The 23,500-nt window shown below is 50.3% G+C and overlaps 2 protein-coding genes and 1 long non-coding RNA gene across 8 annotated transcripts in view; 1 reads left to right on the top strand and 2 right to left on the bottom strand.

The window, feature by feature from the left end:
• Positions 1-371: 371 nt before the first annotated feature.
• Positions 372-10,609, bottom strand: LOC143442337 (uncharacterized). Its single transcript, XR_013110421.1, has 3 exons — positions 9,867-10,609; positions 7,306-7,442; positions 372-4,755 (listed from the first exon to the last, which is right to left on the bottom strand). It is a non-coding gene; the product is annotated as an uncharacterized LOC143442337 (long non-coding RNA).
• Positions 10,610-11,203: 594 nt separating this feature from the next.
• On the top strand, positions 11,204-18,138 carry Fabp3 (fatty acid binding protein 3). Its single transcript, XM_034502726.2, has 4 exons — positions 11,204-11,359; positions 15,044-15,216; positions 16,706-16,807; positions 17,873-18,138. The coding sequence occupies exons 1-4, from the start codon at positions 11,287-11,289 to the stop codon at positions 17,924-17,926; spliced, it is 402 nt and encodes a 133-aa protein (XP_034358617.1). The 5' UTR covers positions 11,204-11,286; the 3' UTR covers positions 17,927-18,138.
• A 559-nt stretch (positions 18,139-18,697) lies between these two features.
• The window catches only part of Zcchc17 (zinc finger CCHC-type containing 17), a 39,714-nt gene continuing 34,911 nt past the window's right edge, over positions 18,698-23,500 (bottom strand). For all 6 annotated transcript variants that reach the window (XM_034502721.2, XM_076934122.1, XM_034502725.2 and 3 more), the window contains one exon: positions 18,698-19,429. In XM_034502721.2, coding sequence (XP_034358612.1) covers positions 19,268-19,429 — 162 coding nt within the window. In that variant the 3' untranslated portion in view covers positions 18,698-19,267. The remainder of the gene's footprint in view (positions 19,430-23,500) is intronic.

Below are 23,500 nucleotides of genomic sequence, written 5' to 3'. Positions count from 1 at the left end.
TTCGAGGCCAGCCTGGTCTACAGAGTGAGTTCCAGGACAACCAAGGCTATACAGAGAAACCCTGTCTTGAAAAAACAAAACAAAAAAACAAACAAAAAGATTTATTTATTTTATTTTATATATGTGAGTGTTTTGCCTGAATGGAAGTCCTTTACCATGTACATTCTTGGTGCCCAAGGAGGTCAGAAGAGGGTGTTAGAGCCTCTGAACTAGAGTTGTAGACAGTTGTGAGCCACCATGTAGGTGCTGGGAGAAGAGCAGCCAGTGCTCTTAACCACAGAGCCATCTCTCCAGCCCCAGGGACTCGCTTCTTAAGCCATCCTCTCTCTCTCTCTCTCTCTCTCTCTCTCTCTCTCTCTCTCTCTTTCACACACACACACACACACACACACACACTAGTGAAGCCAACCTTCCTATTTCCTCCCAGGACCCCTGTGTCACACTCTAAGTATCCTCAGCCTCAGTTAAACTGTGGGATATGGGGGAGGGGCTGAAAGGTACAGCCCATAGACCTGCCTCGATTCCCACTGGGAAGTCCAATAACACTGTCCCTGAATTCTCCTCTTAGAAACTGAGACTATCCTGGGCCTCTTGGGTCATCCCAGGCTCAGAGATGTGCTGGATACAATAACCAGCATATGATCCACACGTGCCAGCAGGAGGGGGACAATTCCCGGAGAAGCCTCATCTAACTAAAGGTGGTGGAAGTGATGGCCACACACACCTCCCTAGGCCACACACTAGAGCTTTGCACTCTAGAACAAGGACTTGGGGCACTGGTGTCTCTGCCCACTGGCATGGCTTCACAGTCTTCCTCTGAAGATACTTTCCCAAGTACAGTCTTGTTATAGCATTACTGGGGACAGACATGGTGCTCCCACTCTGAGCCTCTACTGCCTCATTTGAGGTGTGTGTGGGTCACATGCTGGTTATTGTACTTGATATGGTACCAGGCACCCAGCCAACAGACAGTTCAATGAGAATTGGCAGAGATGTCGCATATGCATGTGTGTGTGTGCATGTGTATGTGTGTATGTTTGTATCTGTATGCGTTTGTGTGTGTGTGTGCAAAGTGTAACTGTATCTGTGTGTGTGTGTGTGTATCTGTGTGTTCGAGCATGCATGTGAGTGGTCTGATCTGGCTGGAAGTCAAGGCCAAGGAGACACAAGGAAGAACTTTTAGATACAGCCCCAGCCCAGGGCTGGTGCCCAGATAAACCCATACTGTGTGAAAGATAGGGGCTAGGGTGGAGTGTAGGTCAAACAGTCTGGGCCACCAGCCTTCTGAGGCTGTCAGTCAAGGCAGATGGGCCCTGCCTGCATGCTGGCAGGCACTGCTGGTATTCAGACCTTGGTAACCGTCGGTGACCTAAGAATATTTCGGGCTGGGGCTGAGCATCACCTGCTCCCTTGGCTGCACTTCTAGGGCAAAGGGGATCCTGCCAGCCAGTCCACTGATGAAGGCTTAAGATAGGGACACTGGAAAAATCTGTCCTCTCTGCTCTCGGCTCCGTATTACCCTCTTCCCTACTTGGACAGCCCCTCCCTGCATCAGCAGCAGCCAGAGCTCATCAGGTCCACCCTTCCAAGGAGCTGGGAGCACAGAAAGGAAGAGATAGGCCCAAGGTCACAGCACAAGGCAGCAAGGCAGGAGGAAGGGGTTCGGCATAGCATCCGAGTTATACAACCTCAAGAGCCGAGCTGATGTGTCTAAGTCCTGGATGTTTTGTGAGCACAGAACAGGAAACCATGTCTTTGTTTCATGAGGCTATCTTCAGGACCACACATTAAAGGACAGACGTGGCTGCCACGCAGTTGATAACTATCATTGTGAGCTGGGGACATCTCTACAGGGGCTCCGGGCCTGGTTGTCTCCAGCTGGCCCAGACCTTCCCAGGAACATGTGACTTCCTCCTGATAGCTGTGTCTATGTTGACTCTAGAGCACCTGTAGGCTGCTTTCAGGGACCTCTGAGAAGCCCAGGGCAGCCCAAACCAGGATGCCAGCTTTGGCTCTGTATCCGCTTCCTGGAACATGTGACCCTGGACTGCTGTGACCAAGGGCCTCTCCTTGCTGGCCCCCTCCCTCAGGAACACAGTGATCACCTGGCCTTGGGAACCAGGCCTAGCAACCTCCTGGAACTTCCTGGATTCTTCCAGAATCCTGGGCAGGCTGTTCCTGAACAGTACAGTCTGAGACGGGAACACTGAGATATCCCTTGTATACAAGGAGAGGGGCTGGAACAGCAGGGAGGGAAGCCACACGGCACAGGGGCAGGTGAAGTGTTAGGTATTTTGTTTGGTTGTTTTTGAGACAGGGTTTCACTATGTCGCTCTGGCTGGCCTAGAACTCACTACATAGACTTTGAACTCATGGAGATCCCCCTGCCTCTGTTTCCTAAGCACTGGGATCAAAGGTGTGCACCACCATACTCAAGCCAAAAGGTGCTTTTTTATGAAGCGTTTGATTTACCTTTCTCCCTCACTTCTGGATGATAATCTATGCCATACTGACAACTCCATACATGTATACAATGTATCTTGCTCATATCCAAACCTAATCTCCCTCCTATATCCCCAGAACCCCCATACTCCCCACTTCCAACTGCACATCTTTTTCTTCTCCATGCCCCACTGAGTCCAGTTAGCAGTGCTGCCAAACCCCAAAGAAAAATGACTCCCCATTCCCTTAGCAGCCACTAACTGTCACTGGCTCCTCACCTCAGGGCAGAGGCTCATGTGTCCCTCTCCCATCCACACTGGGATGCTGGCTGCCCCATCTTGCATTTCGAGTTTGTGAATGTAATGGCCACACCATGTCCAGAAGACAGCAGTTCCCAGCAGTCTGCCCCGCCCTCTGGCTCCTACCTGAACCCTCTTCTGCACTGTTCTGAGAGCTTAGGGGACAGGGCTGATGTAAATGTCCAACCTTGGGCTGAGCACTCAGCTGTCATATATCCTCCGATCGCTCACCAGTTACGAGTCTGTGTACTGAGTGCTGCCCGCTATGGTCCCTAAGCATGTCTGACAGAGCTTAAGTGAAGCGAGTCCCAACACAGGTTTGCCTTTCTGATTTCTTTTATCAGGGGTTTCGATTTTTGCAAAAGCAATCTTTTCATTAGAGAGCTTGGTGAAGAAAAGAGGAACTAGCACGTGTCCCAAGCCTGAGACCTGGTTTCACGACTTTCTGGCAATAGCCTTGTCCCCAAAGAAAGCTGCCTTTCAGATCCAGGCTGGTGGTGCAGCCAGGAGGACAATTGTCACCCGGGAACACATGGGACCTGGGGCTGGGGTGTGAAAGGGGAACAAGAGACAAGATCCTTTGGCAGGGGGAAGCTGAGAGCCCCTGTGGGACACACAAACAGAGAGGACACAGAAGGCCAAGAGACAGATGGCTCAGTGGACAAAGCCCTCTGCTGCTTTGCAAGGCTGACGACATTAGTATGGTTTCCAAAACCCAGGTAAAGGTGGAAGGGAGAGAACTGACTCCACAAAGCTGTCTGTCCACACGTGTGCTGGTGTGTACACACTCACACGTGCTCATACACAATAACGGTAATTAATAACAACAACAATAATAGTGTAAAATGACTTAGTGTCTCTGTGTGCCTGTGGGTGCACGTACCACACAGCACGTGTGTGGAGGTCAGAGGACAACTTGTGGGAGTTGGTCCTTGTCCCAAGGATTCACTCAGGTCAAAAGGCTTGGCAGCCAGTATCTCTAAGGGCTGAGTCACTTGCCTGGTCCCAAAAGAAAAAGGGAAGAAAAAGAAGCAGCAGAAGGGGAAGAGTCAAGAACAAAGAACACAGGGGTTTGCTTTGCTCTGCTCAGCTCATCAGATAGTCACACACTTGCCTGGAAGGCCTTGTGTACATCAGGGAGGGGCACAGCCCCACCCAACTGAAGAAGGGCTTCCAGTGACCAGCTAGACAAAGCCCCTCAAAGCAGGATAAATGCCGGGATGTTGAGAGACAGGTCTTAACTAAATGAGGCAGGGGGTTGGGTAGGAGGAGCAAAGAGTCCTATGGTGGAACAGAGCCCTGTCACCCCTGCAAAGCATGGGACATCGGTGCTGGAGAAGGGGACCTGGGAGAGCCCAGGGAGGAGGGCAGGAGCCTTGACAAGGGAACACATGCCATGCAGCTAGCAAGAGAGTCTCAAAGATGGTCCTTGTTCTATACTCTCCATGGGCCCTTTCTTGTCTTCTGAGTCCTCAGAGGGCCAGCTTATTGGTGATCTTGATGGCTTTTATAGAGAAATAAGCCGAGACTCAGGGAGGTCATGAGGTCATGCAGCTGGTACATGTGCCACGGTCTCACTCTGTGGCCCCCAAAGCTACTGTGGTATGCTGAGCTGAAGTGCCCTGAAAAGCCACACCTGTGCTGAGGGCTCTGCAGATGACTAAGCCGTCAGAACCTGGTGACTGGAGAGTCGGAATGTTTCAGATCCAGAGCTCAGAATACCTTGGGATTGTTTTTAGTCCCTAGCATCCTTGTAACTATCTGGAGAGATCTCTTGGAATCTCAGCTGACCACCAGCTCCACCAAAGAATGTTATCAGACAGCGCCTGGGACCTAAAGAAGAGCTCTTCATCTGCGGCAACACGCCCCTTGGATTTGGTAACTGCCTCCTTAGGACTTTCTTTTGTTCTGCGACTATCAGCGGTCTGTATCGGGCTAAGGAGATGGCTCAGCGGGTAAATGCGTTTAAAGTGAAAGTCTGACAGCCTCGAGTCCATCTGTAATCCCAGCATTCCTACAATGAGACAGAGGCAGAGACAAGAAATCAACCTGACGCCATCAGGCCACCTTGCCTGGAGTAAACAGCACAGCAATAGACGAACTAACTCACTCGACAAGGTGGACGGTGACATGCACACACACAGAAAAATAAATTTAAAAAAATGAAAAACCAAATGCGCTATGTGGGATAAGCTAAATCCATGTTCCCAGGACCATGGTTGGTCATATCTAATGAAGAATAAATCACCTCTTCTTTCTTTTAGAGAGGGCACCTGTTGACAGTAGCTAGATTCGCTGCCACTCACTTGATCCTTTGCTCACCCATCCAAACTTTCAGCCACTCAATATAAGCCCTACTCCCTGCCAGATGTAGAGTGAAAAATTATAAAGGCCATTTTATGAAATATGTGTAAATTTTTCGCCTTAGACCTTGGGCAGAAAAGCACCTGCCAGCAGGTTTGGGCCCATCTAATTAGTTACAGAGGAGGAGGAGTTACAAGACAAAGGCCTGTTAAGAACATCCCAGAAACTGACTGGCCAAGGGGGGAACTACACCCTGCCCCCATGGTATGGCCTACTAGTGTTCAAAAAAAGTGAAACAACAACTTTCTGTGCACCCGCACGAAAGTTCCCTTTTTCCCCACCCCGCCCATATATAAGCGCTAGACCCCTGAGCCACGAGGTCAGTCCCTCTATTCCCTATGTGAGATATGGGGATATGGGCTGGCCCAGAGCTCTGATTTAATAAACCACCTCATGTGTTTTACAGCAAGATGGTCTCTCGTGTGTCCTTTGGGTGCGTGCTATCCTGTGACTTAAGTGGACCTCCTTTCTGGGGAGTCCCGGACCTTTCACCAGACACTCTTCTTTTTCTTATATTTTTTAGTGATTTATTTCCACTTTTATATGCTTTGGTGTTTTGCCTGCATGCATATCTGTGTCAGATCACCAGGAACTGGAGTTACATACATAGCTGCCACATAGGCGCTGGGAATTGAACCTGGGTCCTCTGGAAGAGCATCAAGTGCCCTTAACTGCTGAGCCATCTCTCTAGCTCCTAAAGGAGGGAGGAGAGAGAGAGGGGGAAAGAGAGAGGGGGAAAGAGAGAGAGAAAGGGAAGGAGGGAGGGAGGGAGGGAGGGAGAGAGAGAGAGAGAGAGAGAGAGAGAGAGAGAGAGAGAGAGAGAACGAGTTTAGGTTTATTCTGTGAGACACCAGGAGAGGGGCTATTTCCTGGAAGACATGGTGTCCCTCCTCTCTGAGCTGGGTGTCCCTGAACAGAGAAAGACACTGTTCACTTTCTAAGTACCTGCCACGGGCAGCGGTTTCTCAGAAACTCGTGCTGTTGAGTGCCTTTATCATCACTTCTCTAGAACTCTTGAGGAACAAGGAAACAGATTTCCTGGTGGCAGGAGGAACATTCTTCTGTAGTCCGTGCTGTGTTCCCCTACTCTGTGGGCGTGCGCATGCATGTGCACATGCATTCAGGAGGCTGCAGCCCTGCTCTCCTTTTTTGCTTGGATCTCTGCTGAGCTCAGCTCAAGTAATAGTTGTAAAAGGACTATTTTTTTCTTTTCTTTATTTTTTACTTTATTTTATTATTTTTTTAATTTTTATTTTATGCATATGAGTACACTGTTGCTCTCATCAGACACACCAGAAGAGGGCATCAGATCCCATTACAGATGGTTGTGAGCCACCATGTGGTTGCTGGGAGTTGAACTCAGGACTTCCAAAAGAGCAGTCAGTGCTGTTAACTGCTGAGCCATCTCTCCAGCCCCGTAAAAGGACTATTTACATAGAGAGAAATGCAAAGATGAGGGAACTTATTCACAGTATCTAAAGCCTCAGTGAGAAACGCTATACATCCTTTCCTTCTGATTCAGGGTCTTAAAGTAATTTGGGGAGCCTGGAAGGGTGAAATAAAGGAAATTTCTATTCATTGAATATTAATGTATTGAGGGTTTCTATTTATTTATGTTCATCCCCCACCTCCTCCAATGTAAGAATCAAGGCCAGGGCCTCATACAGGCGAGGCAAATGCTCTGTCAGTGAGCTATACTCCCAGGTCCATGCTCTGAGAATCTGAAGGCCTTCTTTTATGAGGGGAAAAGAGACTGGGGGTCAAGGAGCTTGCCTCAGTGTTCTACATAGTAAGTGACAGATCTGGGGTGTACCAAGCAGTCCTTTTTCCAAAGCAAGCTTGTCATTCACTAAGAGAGGTTGCAGAGCAGTGGAGAAAGCTAAGACTCGCTGATGCTGTGGCAGGCAGAAACAACACCCAGAAAATCCCCCTGTTGTGTGGAGTAGGGATGGGCAGGAGCATCTCCCTGTCTCTGGGTTGGTGGAGCCCTGGCTCCGCTTCTTTGGCTTCTACCTCTAGCTTGAACCTCTTTGGTTCTTTCCCAAGCTAGTGGACACTCCCCTGTAGAGGCATCAAGATGGCAGGGAGGGCCCCCAGAAACAGCTGGAGATGAGGAGCTTGCTTCCTCTTCCCCCTCCCCAAGGAGCCACAGATCAGCCAGTGCTACAGCCTATCCCAGGGCTCCCTTTTGGTTACTCACCTCTCCTCTTCATCTTCCCAGCCTGTGGTTGCCATGGAAACATAGAATCAGCATATCACCATAGAGGAAAGTCTGGGGAGATGCTGCTCTTGACAGGCACCAATGCCTGCCAGATGTTATGGCCACATCTGGATCTACTAAAGGCAAGAAGGGGGGAGGAAAGAGATGAGGCTCACCCCCAGCCTCTGATAATAGTGAGCGTGACAGGGTGAGGGAATGTATTCCCTCAGAGCATGAAGTATGAACTGTACATACTTAGAAGGGAGAATGAGCTGAAGCAGGTGGTACGAGCCTGGGAAACTGAGGCAAAACCTACCCAACCTACCCAGGCTATAGTGTAAAAACTCTTACTTTATAGAGTAAGTTCAAGACCAGCCTGAGGATATAGCCTCATGGGAGAATATGAGGCCCTATGTTTAATTGCTGACTAAAAACACACACACATACACACACACACACACACACAGAGAGAGAGAGAGAGAGAGAGAGAGAGAGAGAGAGAGAGAGAGAGAGAGAGAGAGAAGAGAAGAGAAGAGAACACCAGTGGTCTGGCAGGACTGCCCAGTGGATAAATGTGTTTGCTGTGAGTGCCTAATGAACTTTGTTCTATTCCCAGAACCCAGAGTAAAAGGAAAGAACACTGAAAGTTGTCCTCTGTTCTCCACACACACATGCCTGAAGCTCACACACAATGGTCATGCACACAAACAACAACAATAATAATAGTAATAATAATAATAATAAACTTAGCAGAAGAAAAGAGGGTGTGGCTTAGGAATCAACCTACTGGCCCAGGCCAGAGCTTGGCATAGGTCTATAGATCAAGTTCTCAATTCAGGATCCTGCGCTGCTCAACTCAGGCAGGGCTCAGCACAAGGAACACAGAGTCAGCACCGCATCTTACCCCTGAAGCCTAAGACCTGACTGCCCTTCATGGCTGTGGGGGTAAACATCAGGCAGGTGTGACAGGCGTCTTCTGTCATGCTCCACCACTTTCTTGAGACAGGGTCTCGTTAGCAGCCCTGGCTGGTGGCCTGGAATCCACAGATTTATCCTACCTCCTCAGGGCTAGAATTAAAGGGTTAAAGACTCTGTTCTTCTTTTTGTTGCCCACTTTATTTTTGAAACAGGGCTTCTCACTGAGCTTGGGAGCCCCCATTTCTGCTACATTGACTTGCCAGCAAGCACCCTTACCCAGGACCCATTTGTCTTTGTGCCCTGTCCAGTGCTGGGGTTACAGCATGAACAACCGTGCCCAGTTTTTATGTGGGTGCTGAAGTTTTCACGTTTGCATGGTAAGTGCTTCACCCCCCTGAGCTGTCTTGTCTCCTGTCAGTGGCTATTCTGAAAAGCAAACCGGCCAGGTGATAGTACATGCCTGCCTTTAATCGTGACACTTGGGAAACAGAGGCAGGTGGATCTCTGGGTTGGGAGCCAGCCTGGTCTACAGAGTGAGTTTCAGGACAGTCAGGGTTACATAGCGAGACCCTGTCTCAGGGAAAAAAAACCAAAAAACAAAAAACAAACAAAACAAAACAAAACAAAACAAAACAAAAAAAAAAAAAAAAAAAACAAAAAAGGAGGAGGAGGAAGAAGAAGAGGAGGAGAAGAGAAGACAGGGCCAGGCATGGTAGTGTATGACTTTGATCCCAGCCCTCAGGAGGCAGAGGCTGCTAGATCTCTGAGTTTGAGGCTACCCTGGTCCACATGGTGAGTTCCAGGACAGCCAGGGCTATGTAGAGATTCTGTTCAAAAATAAAGCAAACCAGAGTTTTAAATGTATTTTCTTTAGTGATTTCTGAATATTCCAAATATTCCCCCATCTATTTCAAGGATGAAACTGATTCCGAACAGCTTAAATGAACTGCTTAAGACCACACGGCACGGCTAGGACAGCTGAGATGGGGACTAGACCACAGATCTTTTTACCAGCAGCTGTCTGCCAGCCCCAGACCCCTGGCACTGCGTTACACAGACTGTGTAGGCAGGACTGCTCTGGTCCCTGAGTCTCAGGCTTCTCAGTCTTTGAGAGAAAACCTTGCCTAAAACCTGTGACCTTGGATCAGAAACTATCCCATGTCCTCCCTCCCTTGGCACCTGCTTTATCACTGAGGTCACCAGGGCGCCAGGCCCAGCCCTGAGGCCTGTCCCTGTAGCTTTGGCGGAATTGGGCCTCTCAGCCTTTTCACAACTGGACTCTTCAAAGGAATCAAGACAGGGGTGAGAGGACTTTTCCTCATTGGCCTTTTCCCTAGAACAGCCCAATGGGGTGGGAGGAAGGAACTTTCACAGGGACAAACAGAGGCCCAGGAAGGAGGCCTTGCCACACAGCAGGTATACTGGTCAGGTTCCAGGGCTCTGGTGATGGTTTCTGAATGACTACCCTGCACATTCTTCTAGAGGCTAAAGTTCTATACATACCACTCTCTCCTGTGTAGAGAGAGCCTGCACACTCAGAAATTCATTTATGTCCCTCTTCCTCTGTATCCCCAAGTCAGGACAGCCCCCTCCTAAAGTCACTCGCTGCATGCCGCTTCCTGAGGAAATATTTTAGCCTGTACCTTGTTCCATGTGGTCCTCTCGAAAGCAGGGCCGGCACAGACAAGGAACTTTGAGAGAGGATCCCGCCTTATGCAGCTCGGACTGGCCCCCAACTCAGGATTCTCTTGCTTCCAGGTGCCTCAATAACTGCTGACTCAAGCCAGGCCAGCAGCGCACAGCTGTAATCCAGGAGAATCTTTAGTTCAAGGTCAAGCTCGGCTACAGCTTGAGATGCTAACTTGGTAATAATTAAACAGAAACTTCTGAACTAAGGAATTGGCTTCACTGAGCTTCCTTTACTCACCTGTTAAAAGGGTGATACCACCTACCAATGGAAAAGTTCAGTGTGACCATGTCCTGAGGCAGGATACTGTCATCCGTAGTGGGTCTTATTTAATAACGTGCTTTGAGGTGACAAAAGTGGCAGAAGTCAGAGGAAAAGCTGACTCCAGCAGAGGGTCGCGGCTTTCCGGCAGTTAAGCCGGCCAAGGCCAGAAGAACCATCTGAATAGGCAAAATTTCTGCGCGGAGTGAGTGAAGGGCGACCCTGGCGCAAGCTCAGAGGTCAGAAAAGCCTGGAGCGCTTTCAGGCAGCGGTGGCGGGTGTGACTGAGGAGAGAAGCACAGGCAGGAGACATTCCGCAGGGAGGGGCAAGCACGTGTGGGGCTAGCATTGGGGAAGCAAGGTCACGTTCTCCACGAGCAGGTGAGGCACTGGGCAGCTCAGCCAACGGCGGTGTCCAAGGCAACTCTTCTCCACTTGTTTGGGAGGAGCAAGAAGACTCTAGGGCCACTAGACCATGCTCTCTGTCCCGGCTCCAATTCTTTTCTACTTATGGTGACCGCGTCATTCCCCTCCGAGCCTCTTCTACAAGAAGAGGGCTTAGGGCCTTTGGGATGGGTCATTGGGTAAAGGCACTTGCTGCCAAGCCTGACGACCCCAGTTTGATATGCGGGACCCACACGGTGGAAGGAGAGAAGCGACTCCCGAGAGTTACAACGCCCCAGTTCCCCCCACCTCCCCAGTAAGTGCGCCTACGCGTGCATGCACACAATAAGAATAAAACCACAGCGAATTAAAAAACAAGGCGGCAGAAGGATCAGGCGGCATTTCCCTAGCGTGGCACCAGCTCAAGGGCCAGTTTCCTTTCAGTATGGCCGTGGGATGGATGCTCTACTTAGGTTGCGGGGAGCGCCCCGCAGCCAGGGCAGGGATGGATTAGATGGCACCAGCAGGACCGTGGGCGCCGCTGACGTAGGCGCCGGGAGGGCTGTGGGGGATGGGCGCCAGCCCCTTGAGGGAGCGCAAGCCCGGGCTTCCTATTTCGGGAGCGAGGGGTGTGGGCCACTTTCATCATGTGACGCGAGGGCTATTTAAAGAGGCTCTCCAGCCGGGAGCCGCGGTTCTCAGTGCCTGCACGCCTCCTCTCTCATTGCACCATGGCGGACGCCTTTGTCGGCACCTGGAAGCTAGTGGACAGCAAGAATTTTGATGACTACATGAAGTCACTCGGTGAGCGAACGACTACGCAGGGTCAGGAGGTTCCTCAAGGCGGTCTTGGCGCTGAGCTCCAGCTGGAGTGCCCCGTGTGCCTCCTGCAAGCTCCTCGCCAGCCCAGGAAGGGGATACTGGGGCGCTGAGTGTGGCCTGGGCTGGAGCAACTCCATCTCACCCCATCCCACCCCATCCTGGGAGGGGGTTGTCATGGTCCTAGCTTGATGAGCCTCGTTGCTCGACGGGAAGGCGCAGAGGCAGCTATGGCTGCAGAGGTCCGGGCTGGGAGGCTTTCTAGGAAGCGAAGTAGGTGATCTAGACGTGAGAGGGGAGTGAACACAGAAGGCGGGAGGCCGGCAGGAGGAGAAAGCAAAGAGGAGCATGGTGGTTCAGAAATTGAATCCCAGAAAGGGAACAGAGCAGATGGGAGTGTACTGTACGAGGAAATACCTAGGAGCCTGGAGGAAGACTAAAGAATATCAGTGAATTCGATCTGGAAAGAGGTGAAGACACATCCAGGCACAGTCAGCAACAGTCCCTCCCCCTCCATGCTGGGGTAGTGAAGAGGCCTGTCTCTGGACGATGCCCTAGTTCTCACCAGCCTGACCTTCACCTGTAGGGTGTGTAATCACCCTGGGATCAGTCTGAGACACTGCTGCTAGGACAGGGCAAGACGACCACTACACATAGGCTTCCCTACCGCAAGAGACGCCCACCGGATCAGTGCCAGGGCTAAGGTGAAGAAAGCCGTTGCCAGGGATACAGCAGAGGGCGCCAGAAGGAAGGTCAAGAGCTGTGGAGGGGGAGTGTGGTTTGGGGCTGGGGAAGACTAATGCTTCAAAGAACCTCATTTGTAAGATCTGGGAAAACTGTGTGGTGTTGGTAGTGGCACATGCTTTCCCCCGCCCCCGACCCCCCCCCCCCCACACACACACACAGGGTTTCTCTGTATAGCCCTGGCTCCGCCCCTCTGCTTCCCAAGTGCATGTGCGCCACCACTGCCCGGCGCACATGCCTTTCATACTAGAGAAGGCAGAGGCAGGCGACTCTCTGAGTTCCAGGCCTGGGCTATACAGAGAGAGTTCTCGGACAGCCAGGACTATACAGAGAAACCTTGTCTTGAAAAAAACAAAGGAAAGAAGGAAGGGAAGGAAGAAAAGAAGTTCCATGATTTATTTAATAGAAAAACAGCTCAGTATGAACGGCTCATCATCTGATAGGAAAGTCCACGAGTTCTCTCTGTCAATACCGGAGACTGAACTTAGAGCCTTGTGTATGCCAGGCAGGCACTCTACCACTGAGTTACACACACCCGCACACCCACACCCTCTTGTTACTCTATGTCACAGGGTCTCACTAACTTGCCCAGGCTGGCTTTGAACTTGTACTCTGCCTTCCAAATACTTGAAAATCCAGAACTACCTAGAGTTCTTCCCATTTCAACAGAGGACTGGGAGTGGGGGATGATGTATGAATCACTCACCCAAGACTGGCCCCAGCCCTTCCTTTCTTGCCTTGGGCTTAGATAAAGATCCTTGCTGTAAAGTCCCTGGCTCTGTCATCCTGGTTGATTGAGCCGGGGCAGGGAAAACTGGGCTGTGTCATGGCTGAACTAGACTCCATTCCTTCTTCCTGAGGAAGGAGGGCAGGAGTATGGCACATTGAGGGGTGTGTAGGTGCCTCTCACCTACTTCTGGCTCTTCTCTGAAACAGACCCACAAAGCAATTTGTCCTTCTGGTTTTGGGAATGGAACCCACTGCCTTGCACACGCTAAGCAAGCATGACTGCTCTGAGCCACATCTCCAGACAGCGCACGCTCCGCCAGCATCCACCCTACCCTGAGCACAGCATGGTTTTCCAGGAAGGCAGCTGGTTTTTTGTTTTGAGACAGAATCTCACTGTGTACCCCTGGCTCCCCTGGGGCTCCCTATGGAGACCAGGTCCTCTTGCCTCTGCCTCTCCTGCACTGGGGTTAGAAGGCATGGGCTTACACCTACCTAGTTGACTGTGAAGACAGGGAACACTAGATTACCTGGGTTTAGTTCTGCTTCCCTGAGCTGCAGCTGCCTTCCTAGACTTCTTCCTCAGGGCCCGTTGTCATCGGGTCGTTGTTCTGTGGGTGCTGACAGAAACCAGGGCCTTGGGCAGGCTGAGCATGTGATCATCCCAAGCTGTACCCTCGGCTTTAGTTAGGGGACTGAAATTCTATTTAGCCCAAACATACAGATAGGCTGAAGGCCAGCAAAGTACAGATTGTCTCCAGCTTTCAGCAGTGTCTTCACTGACCCTACACCTGTGGGCGGGTCCTGGGAATCCGGCTGGTTCACTGCCGAAGCCCAACTCACCCAGATACCAGTAGGCAAAGCCAAGTCTCACACCTTGTGCAGCCCTGGCTCCTGGTTTATCCTATAGAACCAAAGGTTCTTCAAACAGAGCAGCCCAGCCTAGTTTAAGTGACTACAAGGTACTTCACCTGCTTGAGCGACGCTTGGGATCTTGCCTAGGGCTCAGATCCAATGATTATGTCAGGAATTACCTCAGGGATTTCAAGGGCTTGAAGGGTAGAGTCATTCCAAGAATGACACAGTGGGACTAAAAGACAGTTTGGGAATCTACGTCACCAAATACGCATTATTTATTTATTTAGACTTTTTGAGACAGGGTCTCACTATAGTTCTGGAGCTATGCAGCCCAAGCTGGCCTTGAATTCTTGGCACTTCCCCTGTTCTTGTCCTGAGTGAGATTCTAGGGGAGTCACCATGCTTGGCTTGCTTGACTTTGGTGAAGACAGTGCAGTGTCTCTATGCTTAGGGCTGTCCCAAGTATACTTGGCTACCATGTGGAGCTTGTGCAGTGTAGTTCCCAGCATATGTACAATACCATAATCCCTATATTGGGCTGCCTCCTGCCACATCACTGGGGACGGCTCAGCATGTACTGGGGCCAGAGGATATGAAGTAAACAATGGAAGAGTCCAGGAAAGCTACAACCCAAAGCACCAAAGGCTTGTCCTAAGGGGTCTGTGTACTTCACCTGCTTGAGGGACACTTGGGATCTTACCTAGGACTCAGATCTAATGATTGTCAGGAGTTTCCCCAGGGACTTCAAGTCATCCCATTGCTACTGTTTCTTCCCTCTATGTCTGTGGAAGACAAACCTTTGTACCTCTAACCAGGAGGCTTTGTAGCTGCGGCACTGCCACACAGAGGGCAGAGCACTGTTGTCTCAGTTTTCAGGGTGAGGAAAATGGGAGACCATCCTTGTCCAGGGGACTCTAGAAGGCAGTTCTCTTCATTCTTCAGTCCCTGGTTTGAGAGTTCAGGAGACCAGAAGGCAGCGGGTACACAGCTCTGAAGGTGACACAAGTGCTTAGCAGCTTCCGTCTGACTTGTGACCCTGTTCACATCTAAAAAACCTTCAGAGACAGGACTGAGTGAGGGGCTGGCTATATGGTTCACACCCCTCGATACCTTAAGTTCCACTGCTGTCAACCTTCCCCAGCATCCACATTCCTCATATTTGACATCAGTCTAACAGCTGCAGAGCTAAGGAAAAGACTGAATGAGAAAATGGCCCCACACAAAGACATGGGCCACTATGGACCTCCTTCCCCATGCTTAGGCCCCAAACTTCTCTTTGGGTTTGTACAACACTTCTCTACCCTAGCTAATGTATTCTCAACCTTCTGCCCCTGCTCTTAGGTGTGGGCTTTGCCACCAGGCAGGTGGCTAGCATGACCAAGCCTACCACAATCATTGAGAAGAACGGGGATACTATCACCATAAAGACACACAGTACCTTCAAGAACACAGAGATCAGCTTCCAGCTGGGAGTAGAATTTGATGAGGTGACGGCAGATGACAGGAAGGTCAAGGTGAGTCAGAAAGGGGAGGAAGGACACTAGAACACTGGAGGGCAAGAGGCTAGCCCTTCTAGTTTCTTGGCTTTTTACCCCAAGGCACAGGCTCATAAAACAGGCTCAGTGCTGGGATGGCCCAGGGACTAAGTACAAACTCTGGCCTATATCCTTCTCTCCTTCCTGGGAAGGATCTATCAGCTGTCACTGGAGCGGGCAGCAGAGCCAAGATATTCTTCCAACGTTGTGTCTCCAGCTCCAGCTGGATGACCTTGTACACCACGGTACGCAGTAGCTCTGAGGACATCAGCAGCCATGGCTGTGACCTAAAGTGCTTCAGGAATGATGCCCAGCAGTCAGTGCCCTACACCGAGGTCACCCTGGCTCTGGCAGCAAAGGAGGCAGCTGGGAACAAAAAGCTGAGTGCTATCCTCAGGTTTCCCGTTTCTGTAGCTCCCAGGCTAGACCACTGACTGGGACAAACTGTTTCCAGTGCCACCAGCTGACAGGCTGTGCTCCAGGACCTGCATTGACCAACATGAGTGTTGTGGTGTCTGTAGTCCCACCAAGTATTTATCTCAGGATATGGGAGGGAGCGCCTACCTCCAGTGTTATCTCATGGTGGCTATCCTGGCAGCTTGCTCCAAATCTCCCAGCACTGGGCTGGGCACAAAACCAAGTAACATATATATCTATAGGTTGTCCCTATACTAGTATCCTTTGCATCATGACCCTAAAATTCATCTCTTCAGCTGTTTCCTCCTCAGTTGCCCCCAGAAAGAACAGGGTAGGTACCAGTCTTGGAGTTGCAGAGGAGCTAAAGCCCAGTCCAGGACATCAGATGGGGAAGGCGCCTGTTCCACATGTCCTTCCTCACCTCCCTACATCCCTGAACTTGGCACCTTCCCTGAGGGAGCAGATCCCACATTAAATACAACAGTGGTCCACTGGGACATTTGAACAGTGGGGAATGAAGATCCCAGAAGGTGGAATACAAACAGGAAGGAGATGAATAATCATACATAGCCGTCACCTTTCTAGACTCCTACTGACAAACCCTGCTTGGTTTTCCTTCTGACCTACAACTCCCAAATTTCTAGAGAAGAAAGTTCTGGGGCAACTCCCCAACACGAACTAGGTGAGATAGGCTGGTAGCACTAAGGACCAAATGGTTACTGAAGCCAGAGCTGAAGAACACTCCAAGGATACCTGGGTCCTTGGTCCAAGGACCTTTTGATTGCTGCTCTTTTGCCAGTTAAGGGAGGTCACATGATATAAATGAAAGTCTAATTTTCCAATATATCCAAGGCTGATCTACCTGTCTCACCCACTGCCTGAGGGCCCCTCCCCCACTGAGCGGCCCAGAGCAGAAAGCCTATGCAGCTGGGTTGGAGGTGGCTGTGTGCATGCTGGTCCCAGCACCATCACTGGTTCCTGCTTTGTCCGGGCTCGTCTTGCCCTTCCGTTCTGGCTCTGGTCGCAGCTTAGGCTCTACCTCTTTCCACAGTCAGTCGTGACGCTGGACGGAGGCAAACTCGTCCATGTGCAGAAGTGGAATGATCAGGAGACGACACTTACAAGGGAGCTCAGTGATGGGAAACTCATCCTGGTAAGATAGGCAATGATGGGGTCATGGCTGTGACTTACACAGGTCTTGGTTCAAGCATCAGCCTAAAGGCTATCTGACAACACATAACCTTCAAGAGCCACTGTGAAATGAGTAGTGGCAGTAGCCTGGAGGCTGCTGGGAGGTCAGTATATTCATAGCCCAAAGCACCAGCCAAGTGGGAAGAATGCAGCAGATGCCTACAAGTGCTTCCTGCTTGCTGTTCCCCAGGAAGAGGCAGAAAGCAGGGCCAGTTGACCCCAGGCTGGAGAGGAGCAGCTGCCACCTCTCCCCTTCTGGGTAGGAATGCAGGCATCTGCAGGAGCACATGTGTGCCTGGTGAGCACTGCCAAGGAGCACTGCCGGGAGCAGCTCCTTCCTACTCACGATTTCCCCTACTGTTCCTGGCTTCCTGAAAGTATCTATTGCCCAGACAGGAGGGGACACAACCAGGCCTGCAGATCTGCTTTGGGACAAGTTTGAGAGCGTCCCTAGAATATACAGCCTTGTGGGGCTGTACCTGGGCCAGGAGCATGGACTGCAATGTCAGCACCACAGACCTCTATGGCTCCGTGTGGAACCTGCTGATTGCATAGTCACATGAGACTGGGTCCCCACTGAGGTAGAAGTGAGGTGCCTCCCTCTGGAAGGGAGGCAACAAACAGGACCATACCCACTGGGCAGTTAGAGTAAGGTGCGGCCATGGCTGGGCTCTACTGTTCCAGAACACTGGATGCTCAGGGGAGGGAGAAGTTGGGAGCTTAGTAGTTTCTCAAAGCTCTGGCTGTTCTCATCACCTGCTTGCTTGCTGTGCAGCAGGCACCCCCTCAGGCAGATGCTGAACACAAAAGAGGAACAGGAATGTACTGGATCTTGACCAACTTACCTCTTTCAAGGGCTAATTTTTCCTCCAAATCCCTAAAATGATAATTATAATATACCTTAAAAGATTTATATCAAAAAAAAAAAAAAAAAGTAAAGAGCCTGGCACACAGCAGGCACTCAGGGTGAGGGTAGGGAGCACGCCCTCTCCTGCTCTGCCCCATCTGACCTTGTGTTTCCTTCCAGACTCTCACCCACGGCAATGTTGTGAGCACTCGGACTTATGAGAAGGAGGCGTGACCTGGCTGCCCCGCTGCCAACTGGCTGCCCCTCAACTCAGCACCATGTTGCCTCATGTTTTCCCCTCTGACATTTTGTATAAATACTTTGGTTGGGATTTTTCTGGAGATACGGGGCATCAGCCTGGACCCAGTTCCCATTGTGTATGTGGTTTATTTTTTAAAACTGTATCCAAAGGGTGCTCCAAGGTCAATAAAGCAGAGCCAGGGCCACCCAGCTGCCTCCTGCTTGTGTGTCAGTAGGCTGAAATGAAGGCCTGCAGGTCACTTGGGAAGCCACACTGCTAAGGAGCCGAGTGGACAGTCTCAGGCTCAGTGAGGGGACAGCAGCACCCATGCAAGCCCATGGCAGAGGAGCTGGCTGTCACTGTGTGGCTACTTCATATTCATCCTGCATAGAACATCCCTGGATTTGCTCTATGGTGTGCTGTGGTCACTCTCCCTCTGGAGTACAGGCTCAGGACATCAAGGTCCAGGCATGGACAACTATGGTGGGAGGTGACTGCTAAGAGCCGCCCACTCATGCCCAGCAAGTCCCCGGGGTTACAAATACTGGTTTCCTAGTCAGCCCAGGGGAAAGCAGTCTTCACTATGGAAGAGAGGGTTTACGAGTATCTCAAGAAAGCTGTGACCTGCTAGTGGCCTTGGCTTTATGCCTAGGCTTGGCCTCTTTCCAGGGTCTTGGATAACATATTAAGTGTTTTCTATGAACTGATGTGTTAAGTCTGTAAGTCACCCAGGAAGGATTATAGGAATAAAGCCTTCTGAAAAGTTTAAAACCAAACACATTTCCATTTATGTCAGGAATATAAGCAGAGGCCAGAAATGGAACCAGTCACTCACACAGTGAGAGACAGGAAGCAGAACAATGACCTTGGCTGCACATCTCTGGTTCAGTAGTCACTGCAAACACTGTTCTCACTTGGAGTACAGGCCCTGGCTGAGGGAATGGAGACCACAGAATCCACCACAGCTGCCAGAGAGCAGGCAGGTCGGGGCTGCTCCCCCGCCACAGCCAGGTTCCCATCCACAGCAGCACCTGTGGCTCTAACATGGACTCCTGCAGAGGAATCCAGCTCTGGCAATGGCAGCTGGGGTGGGACTCTAGGTTCTAAGTTTCTGCTGAAGGAAGACACTGAGTGCGTGAATGCAATGGCTGCAGGGTCGCTTGCCAAGGGGTCAGGAGCAGCAAGGGAAACATGTTGGGAGCTGTCCTCTGGGCCCAATCTGCTGCATGAGGAAGAGCCATCTGAGAACATGGGGACAAGTCAGTGGGGTAGGAGGCCACATTGTCACTAGTGCATCTTTGCAGGAGCCAGGGCTGCTGCAGCCTGTTCCGCACTCACTCCTTGTGCTTCTTCCTATGCTTCTTCTTCTTCTTCCTCTTCTTGGCAGCCTTGCTGTCTTTTGATGAGTGCCTCGCCTTCTTGCCTGAGTCACTCTCAGAGTCAGAGCTGTCACAGTCAGATGACTTCCTGTCTCTATGCTTCTTTTTCTTCTTTTCCTAAGAGGGAAATGTAAAGTTTCAACATCTGTGTGTCTGTCTCTAATATCAAAACCACAGCAGGTGAATAACAGGTGACCTAGAGCTGTATGCAGTGCATGCCCGAGATTCCAGTATTGGGGAAGTGGGGACAGGGACACAAGGTGTTCAAGGTCAGGCAGGACTGTGAAAGCCCTTGCAAAAAGAAACTCAGGCAAAGCGGTGCCTGCCTGCAATCCCAGCGCTTCAGAGGCAGATTCGGGTGGGTGTACGTTGTGAGCTCCAGCCCAGATAAGAGGGAGAGCTAAGACACACAACACTCGTAGACTTTTATCCTTTTTGAACCATGTTGAAAGTGTGTTGATGTATACAACACAGACACGCCATCATGTTAACACTTACACACTCTCTCACCTGGGCACAGTTAATGCTGAGTGAGGCTGGAGTTAGTTGCGTGTGGCTGTGAGAGACCCACTGCGGGTTCCGGGAACTGAACCCCATGAACTCCAGCAGCGCTTCTCCAGCCCAATAGGTTTGCTGCTGTTTTTCTTAAAACAAGAATCTAGTCTTTGGCATTTGTCTGTTTCTCTGTGTAGATCTGGCTGCTTCTGTTGGGAATTAAGGGTATGTGTCACCACTGCCGGGCCTTTTTTTTGTAAGTACTTGCTGGACATAGTAGATCTCAGTGAGTCCTTGTCAGCCTGGTCTACACAGTGAGTTCCAAGATAACCAGGGCTATGGAAAGAGACCCTTCTCAAAGTGAATAAATAAGTTTAGGTCCACCTTTTTCATGGTCAAAGCATCAGGAAAAACAAGTATTGGGGAGGGAGGGTTTGAAGCAGGGTCCCACATAGCCCAGTTTTATCCTTGAATTCCTGATCCTCCTGCCTCAGCGTCCAGAGTGCTGGCACTGCACAAGTGTACTGCCATGTCAGCTAGTTGCATTCTTTGGAAGAAATACGTATGCCAGGCTTATTTCTACTGTAATTGTTATATTTATAATTTGTGTGTGTATGTGTATGTGTGTGTGTGTGTGTGTGTGTGTGTGCACGCGCGCGCACACGTGTGCATGTGCACTCCACACCCCACAAGTGGCAGTTAGAGGACAACTTTTAAGAGTCGCTTCTCTCCCACCTAGGGATCCAACTCAGGTCTCAGCTTGGCAGCTGCTTTTGCCCATTGAGCAATACCACTGGCCCTTCACTATCATTTTTCATAAAAATATGTTCATAAGCAAGCTTACTCTGCAGAGCATGGCACAGGAGGTCTAGAACCCTGGAGGGGCGAGGCACTGCCACACAGGATGGGGACAGTCCTGATCCCCTGGTGGCTGCTGGAATGTAGACCAAAGCCCCACTGATGTGCTGGCAATAGAAGAATGACCTCACTTCCCCCTAAAGGGTAATAACTACCATGAGCCACATGTGATGTAAGGAGCTTTGGGAGGGAGCATGGTCACATGACTTTTCCGCACACTCAGTGGAAGGGCAAGTGCTGTGAGAAGGAGCACAATGTGACTGAAAGTCTGCAAAGGTAAACAAATATTTCACATCTCTTCCCCCAACACACACACAACAGAGGGCTTGGGGGGATCCTAGAGTTGAACACCCCTACACACAACCATGTCACCAGAGCCAACAGCACAAACCCACAGAGTTGGTAGGTTGCTTCTGTGGGGCAACCTGGGAAGTTCTTCACACTGGATAAGCTGCCTTCCAGCAAAGTTCCTAAAAGAAGACTACAGGAAGAGGGAGGGAAAGCAGAGAAGTGAGGCTCTTGCTCCTGCAGGCTTGGCAGCCAGCATCCTGCAAGCCTGTTTGCCTGGGCGATCCACCTTGAGGTGATGGAAGAAACAGTGAGCCTGAGTTCTACTTACTGCTCTGCAGTCATCTCACCTCACTGAGGTCTAGTGCTTCAAATGGAAAACAGATAAGAATAGTCCACACCACATGCTGTGATGATTCAATGAAATAGTATCCACGGCCTGGAGAAGTTAGAAGCACTTGTCCCAGATTACAGAGGCAGGGTTGAACTCTGCATACAGACGATGGGACAGATGCATCTCTTGAGAAGAGCACTGTCTGTCCTCCATGAAGACGACAGGGGTCCTCATAGTATGGTGGTCAGAACCGCAATCTTAGAATAAGACAATTAATTCCAGGTCTGCCACTTGACTCACCCTGACTCTGGGACAGAAGACTTACTTAACAGTGTTTACTTTGAAGGATGCTCTAAGGGTAAGCTCTAAGCCTGACATATCACAGGCACTAAGCAATACCTAACAGCTCCCTCAATTCCAGTGACAAAGCCCACAACTTCGTGCACATACTCTACCACAGACTTATTGGGTTCAGCCATTCCCAGGGTCTCCTCACAGTCTCAGCAAATAAGTAGAGCAAACAAGTTAAAGTTTCCTTTAATAAAGTAGAGAGTAGAAAAAAGCTGCCTTCCAGACCTGCATTCCCAAGTTCTAGTAGCTGTGGCTAGGCCTAAAAGGTAGTCAATCCAGGGTTTGGCTTAAGTTTGGCACCTTATCTCTGATGCTGTGGGCTTGAGAGCCTGGTGAGGTTCTGTCCTGTCTTAAGCAGGGCAGTCCTGGGAAGGTAAATGAGCCACCAGCCTGGCCCAGCCTACAGAGGGAAGCAAGAAACACATGGCTTCTCTATCCCTGTGTGATAATAACCCACAGGGCTTTAGCTTTATATTTGGTGTTTTGTTTTGTTTTGTTTTTTCAGACAGTCTTACTATTTGCTCTGCCTGGCTTGGAACTCAAGATGTAGATCAGGCTAGTCTCACACTTGAGGCCAGCCTCCTAGTTCTACTGTGATTACAGGCACACACCTTCTAATGGCCAGTTCTTGGATGTCACTTCCCTCATCTATCAGCCAAGATGGGCACTCCCCACCCAGCTTCACATGCCCCATCCCCACTAATTTACCTTCAGGCCATCTCAGAGACACCAAGTGTATCAACAATGACAACTTCCACATTTCTGTCTTTTACTTTAGCTTCTCCCCTGAACCCTGAAGTGAATCAAATGCCTATTCCATAGTCTACTTAGGGTGTGTAACAGGCACCTCAATTCTTCGTCCACCCCCTCTGGAAAACTTAACCTCATCCATGTCTCCTTCTCATCTTCACAGATAGCAACTCAAACTAACACCTCTTCCCAAGACAGTATCTGTGCAGCCCTGGCTGTCCTGAAACTCACTCTGTAGACCAGGCTGGCCTCAAATTCAGAGATCTGCCTGCTTCTGCATCTTGGACTATAGGATCAAAGGCATGTGCCACCACCACCCAGCTCAAACTAAGATCTTTACAGCTTCTCTAGTGTCTCTCGCCTCGATCTTTCAGTTACAGTCCCATCTTGATGCCATCGTTACCAGATCCCTCCCCTTCATCCAATCTCCCAACACTCTGTCAGCTCTGCCTTCAAATCTACGGATAGGTCAGCTCCTTTCTCACCCTCTCTACCACAGTCACACCAACACAAGCTCCAGGTGTCTTCACCTGGATTAAGTGTCTGTCACCTGGCCTGCAGATTCTGACCTTACTTTCTGACCTACACATTTCCCACCTAGTAGCCAGAACAATTATCTCAAAAGGGAAGACAGAGGCAGATGGATCTCTGTGAGTTCAAGGCTGGGCTGATCTACACAACGAGTTCTGGGTCAGCCAGTGCTACACAGTGAGACTGTCGGATCACGTCACTGCACTGCTGAAAATCTCTACATAAATAGAAAGTGAAGTTCTTACAACCAGCAGCTGGGCCTTCTGTGGTACCCAGGCCTCCTCGTCAGCCACTCACACTATTCTATGTACACCGGCTCTGCACTCTTCTGAAATGTGCCAAGCTCACCTCCAGCACCCAGCTACTACAATGCTGAAGTCCTCTTTGCACTGCACTTATCCAAACAATACATTTATTTGTTTATTTATTTATGTATTTATTTATTTGAGACAAGGCTTTGCTATGCAGCCCAGATAGGCCTTGACGTTGAATGTCCTCCGCCCCCTCTTTCCCCTCCCTCTCCCCCCAGCCTCTCTCATGCTGGGATTACAGGAGTGCACTATCACACTAGCTTTAGATGG

The sequence above is a fragment of the Arvicanthis niloticus genome, chromosome 5 (genome assembly GCF_011762505.2).
Source record: "Arvicanthis niloticus isolate mArvNil1 chromosome 5, mArvNil1.pat.X, whole genome shotgun sequence".
NCBI classification, from domain to species: domain Eukaryota; kingdom Metazoa; phylum Chordata; class Mammalia; order Rodentia; family Muridae; genus Arvicanthis; species Arvicanthis niloticus.
This window is presented reverse-complemented; position numbering and strand designations above follow the sequence as displayed.

Bases quoted from the DNA above. Each gene is read 5' to 3' on its own strand.
- Fabp3 (XM_034502726.2), top strand. From the start codon at position 11,287: ATGGCGGACGCCTTTGTCGGCACCTGGAAGCTAGTGGACAGCAAGAAT. The intron at 15,217-16,705 runs GTGAGTCAGAAA...CTCTTTCCACAG, and splicing joins CAGATGACAGGAAGGTCAAG to TCAGTCGTGACGCTGGACGG. The intron at 16,808-17,872 runs GTAAGATAGGCA...GTTTCCTTCCAG, and splicing joins GTGATGGGAAACTCATCCTG to ACTCTCACCCACGGCAATGT.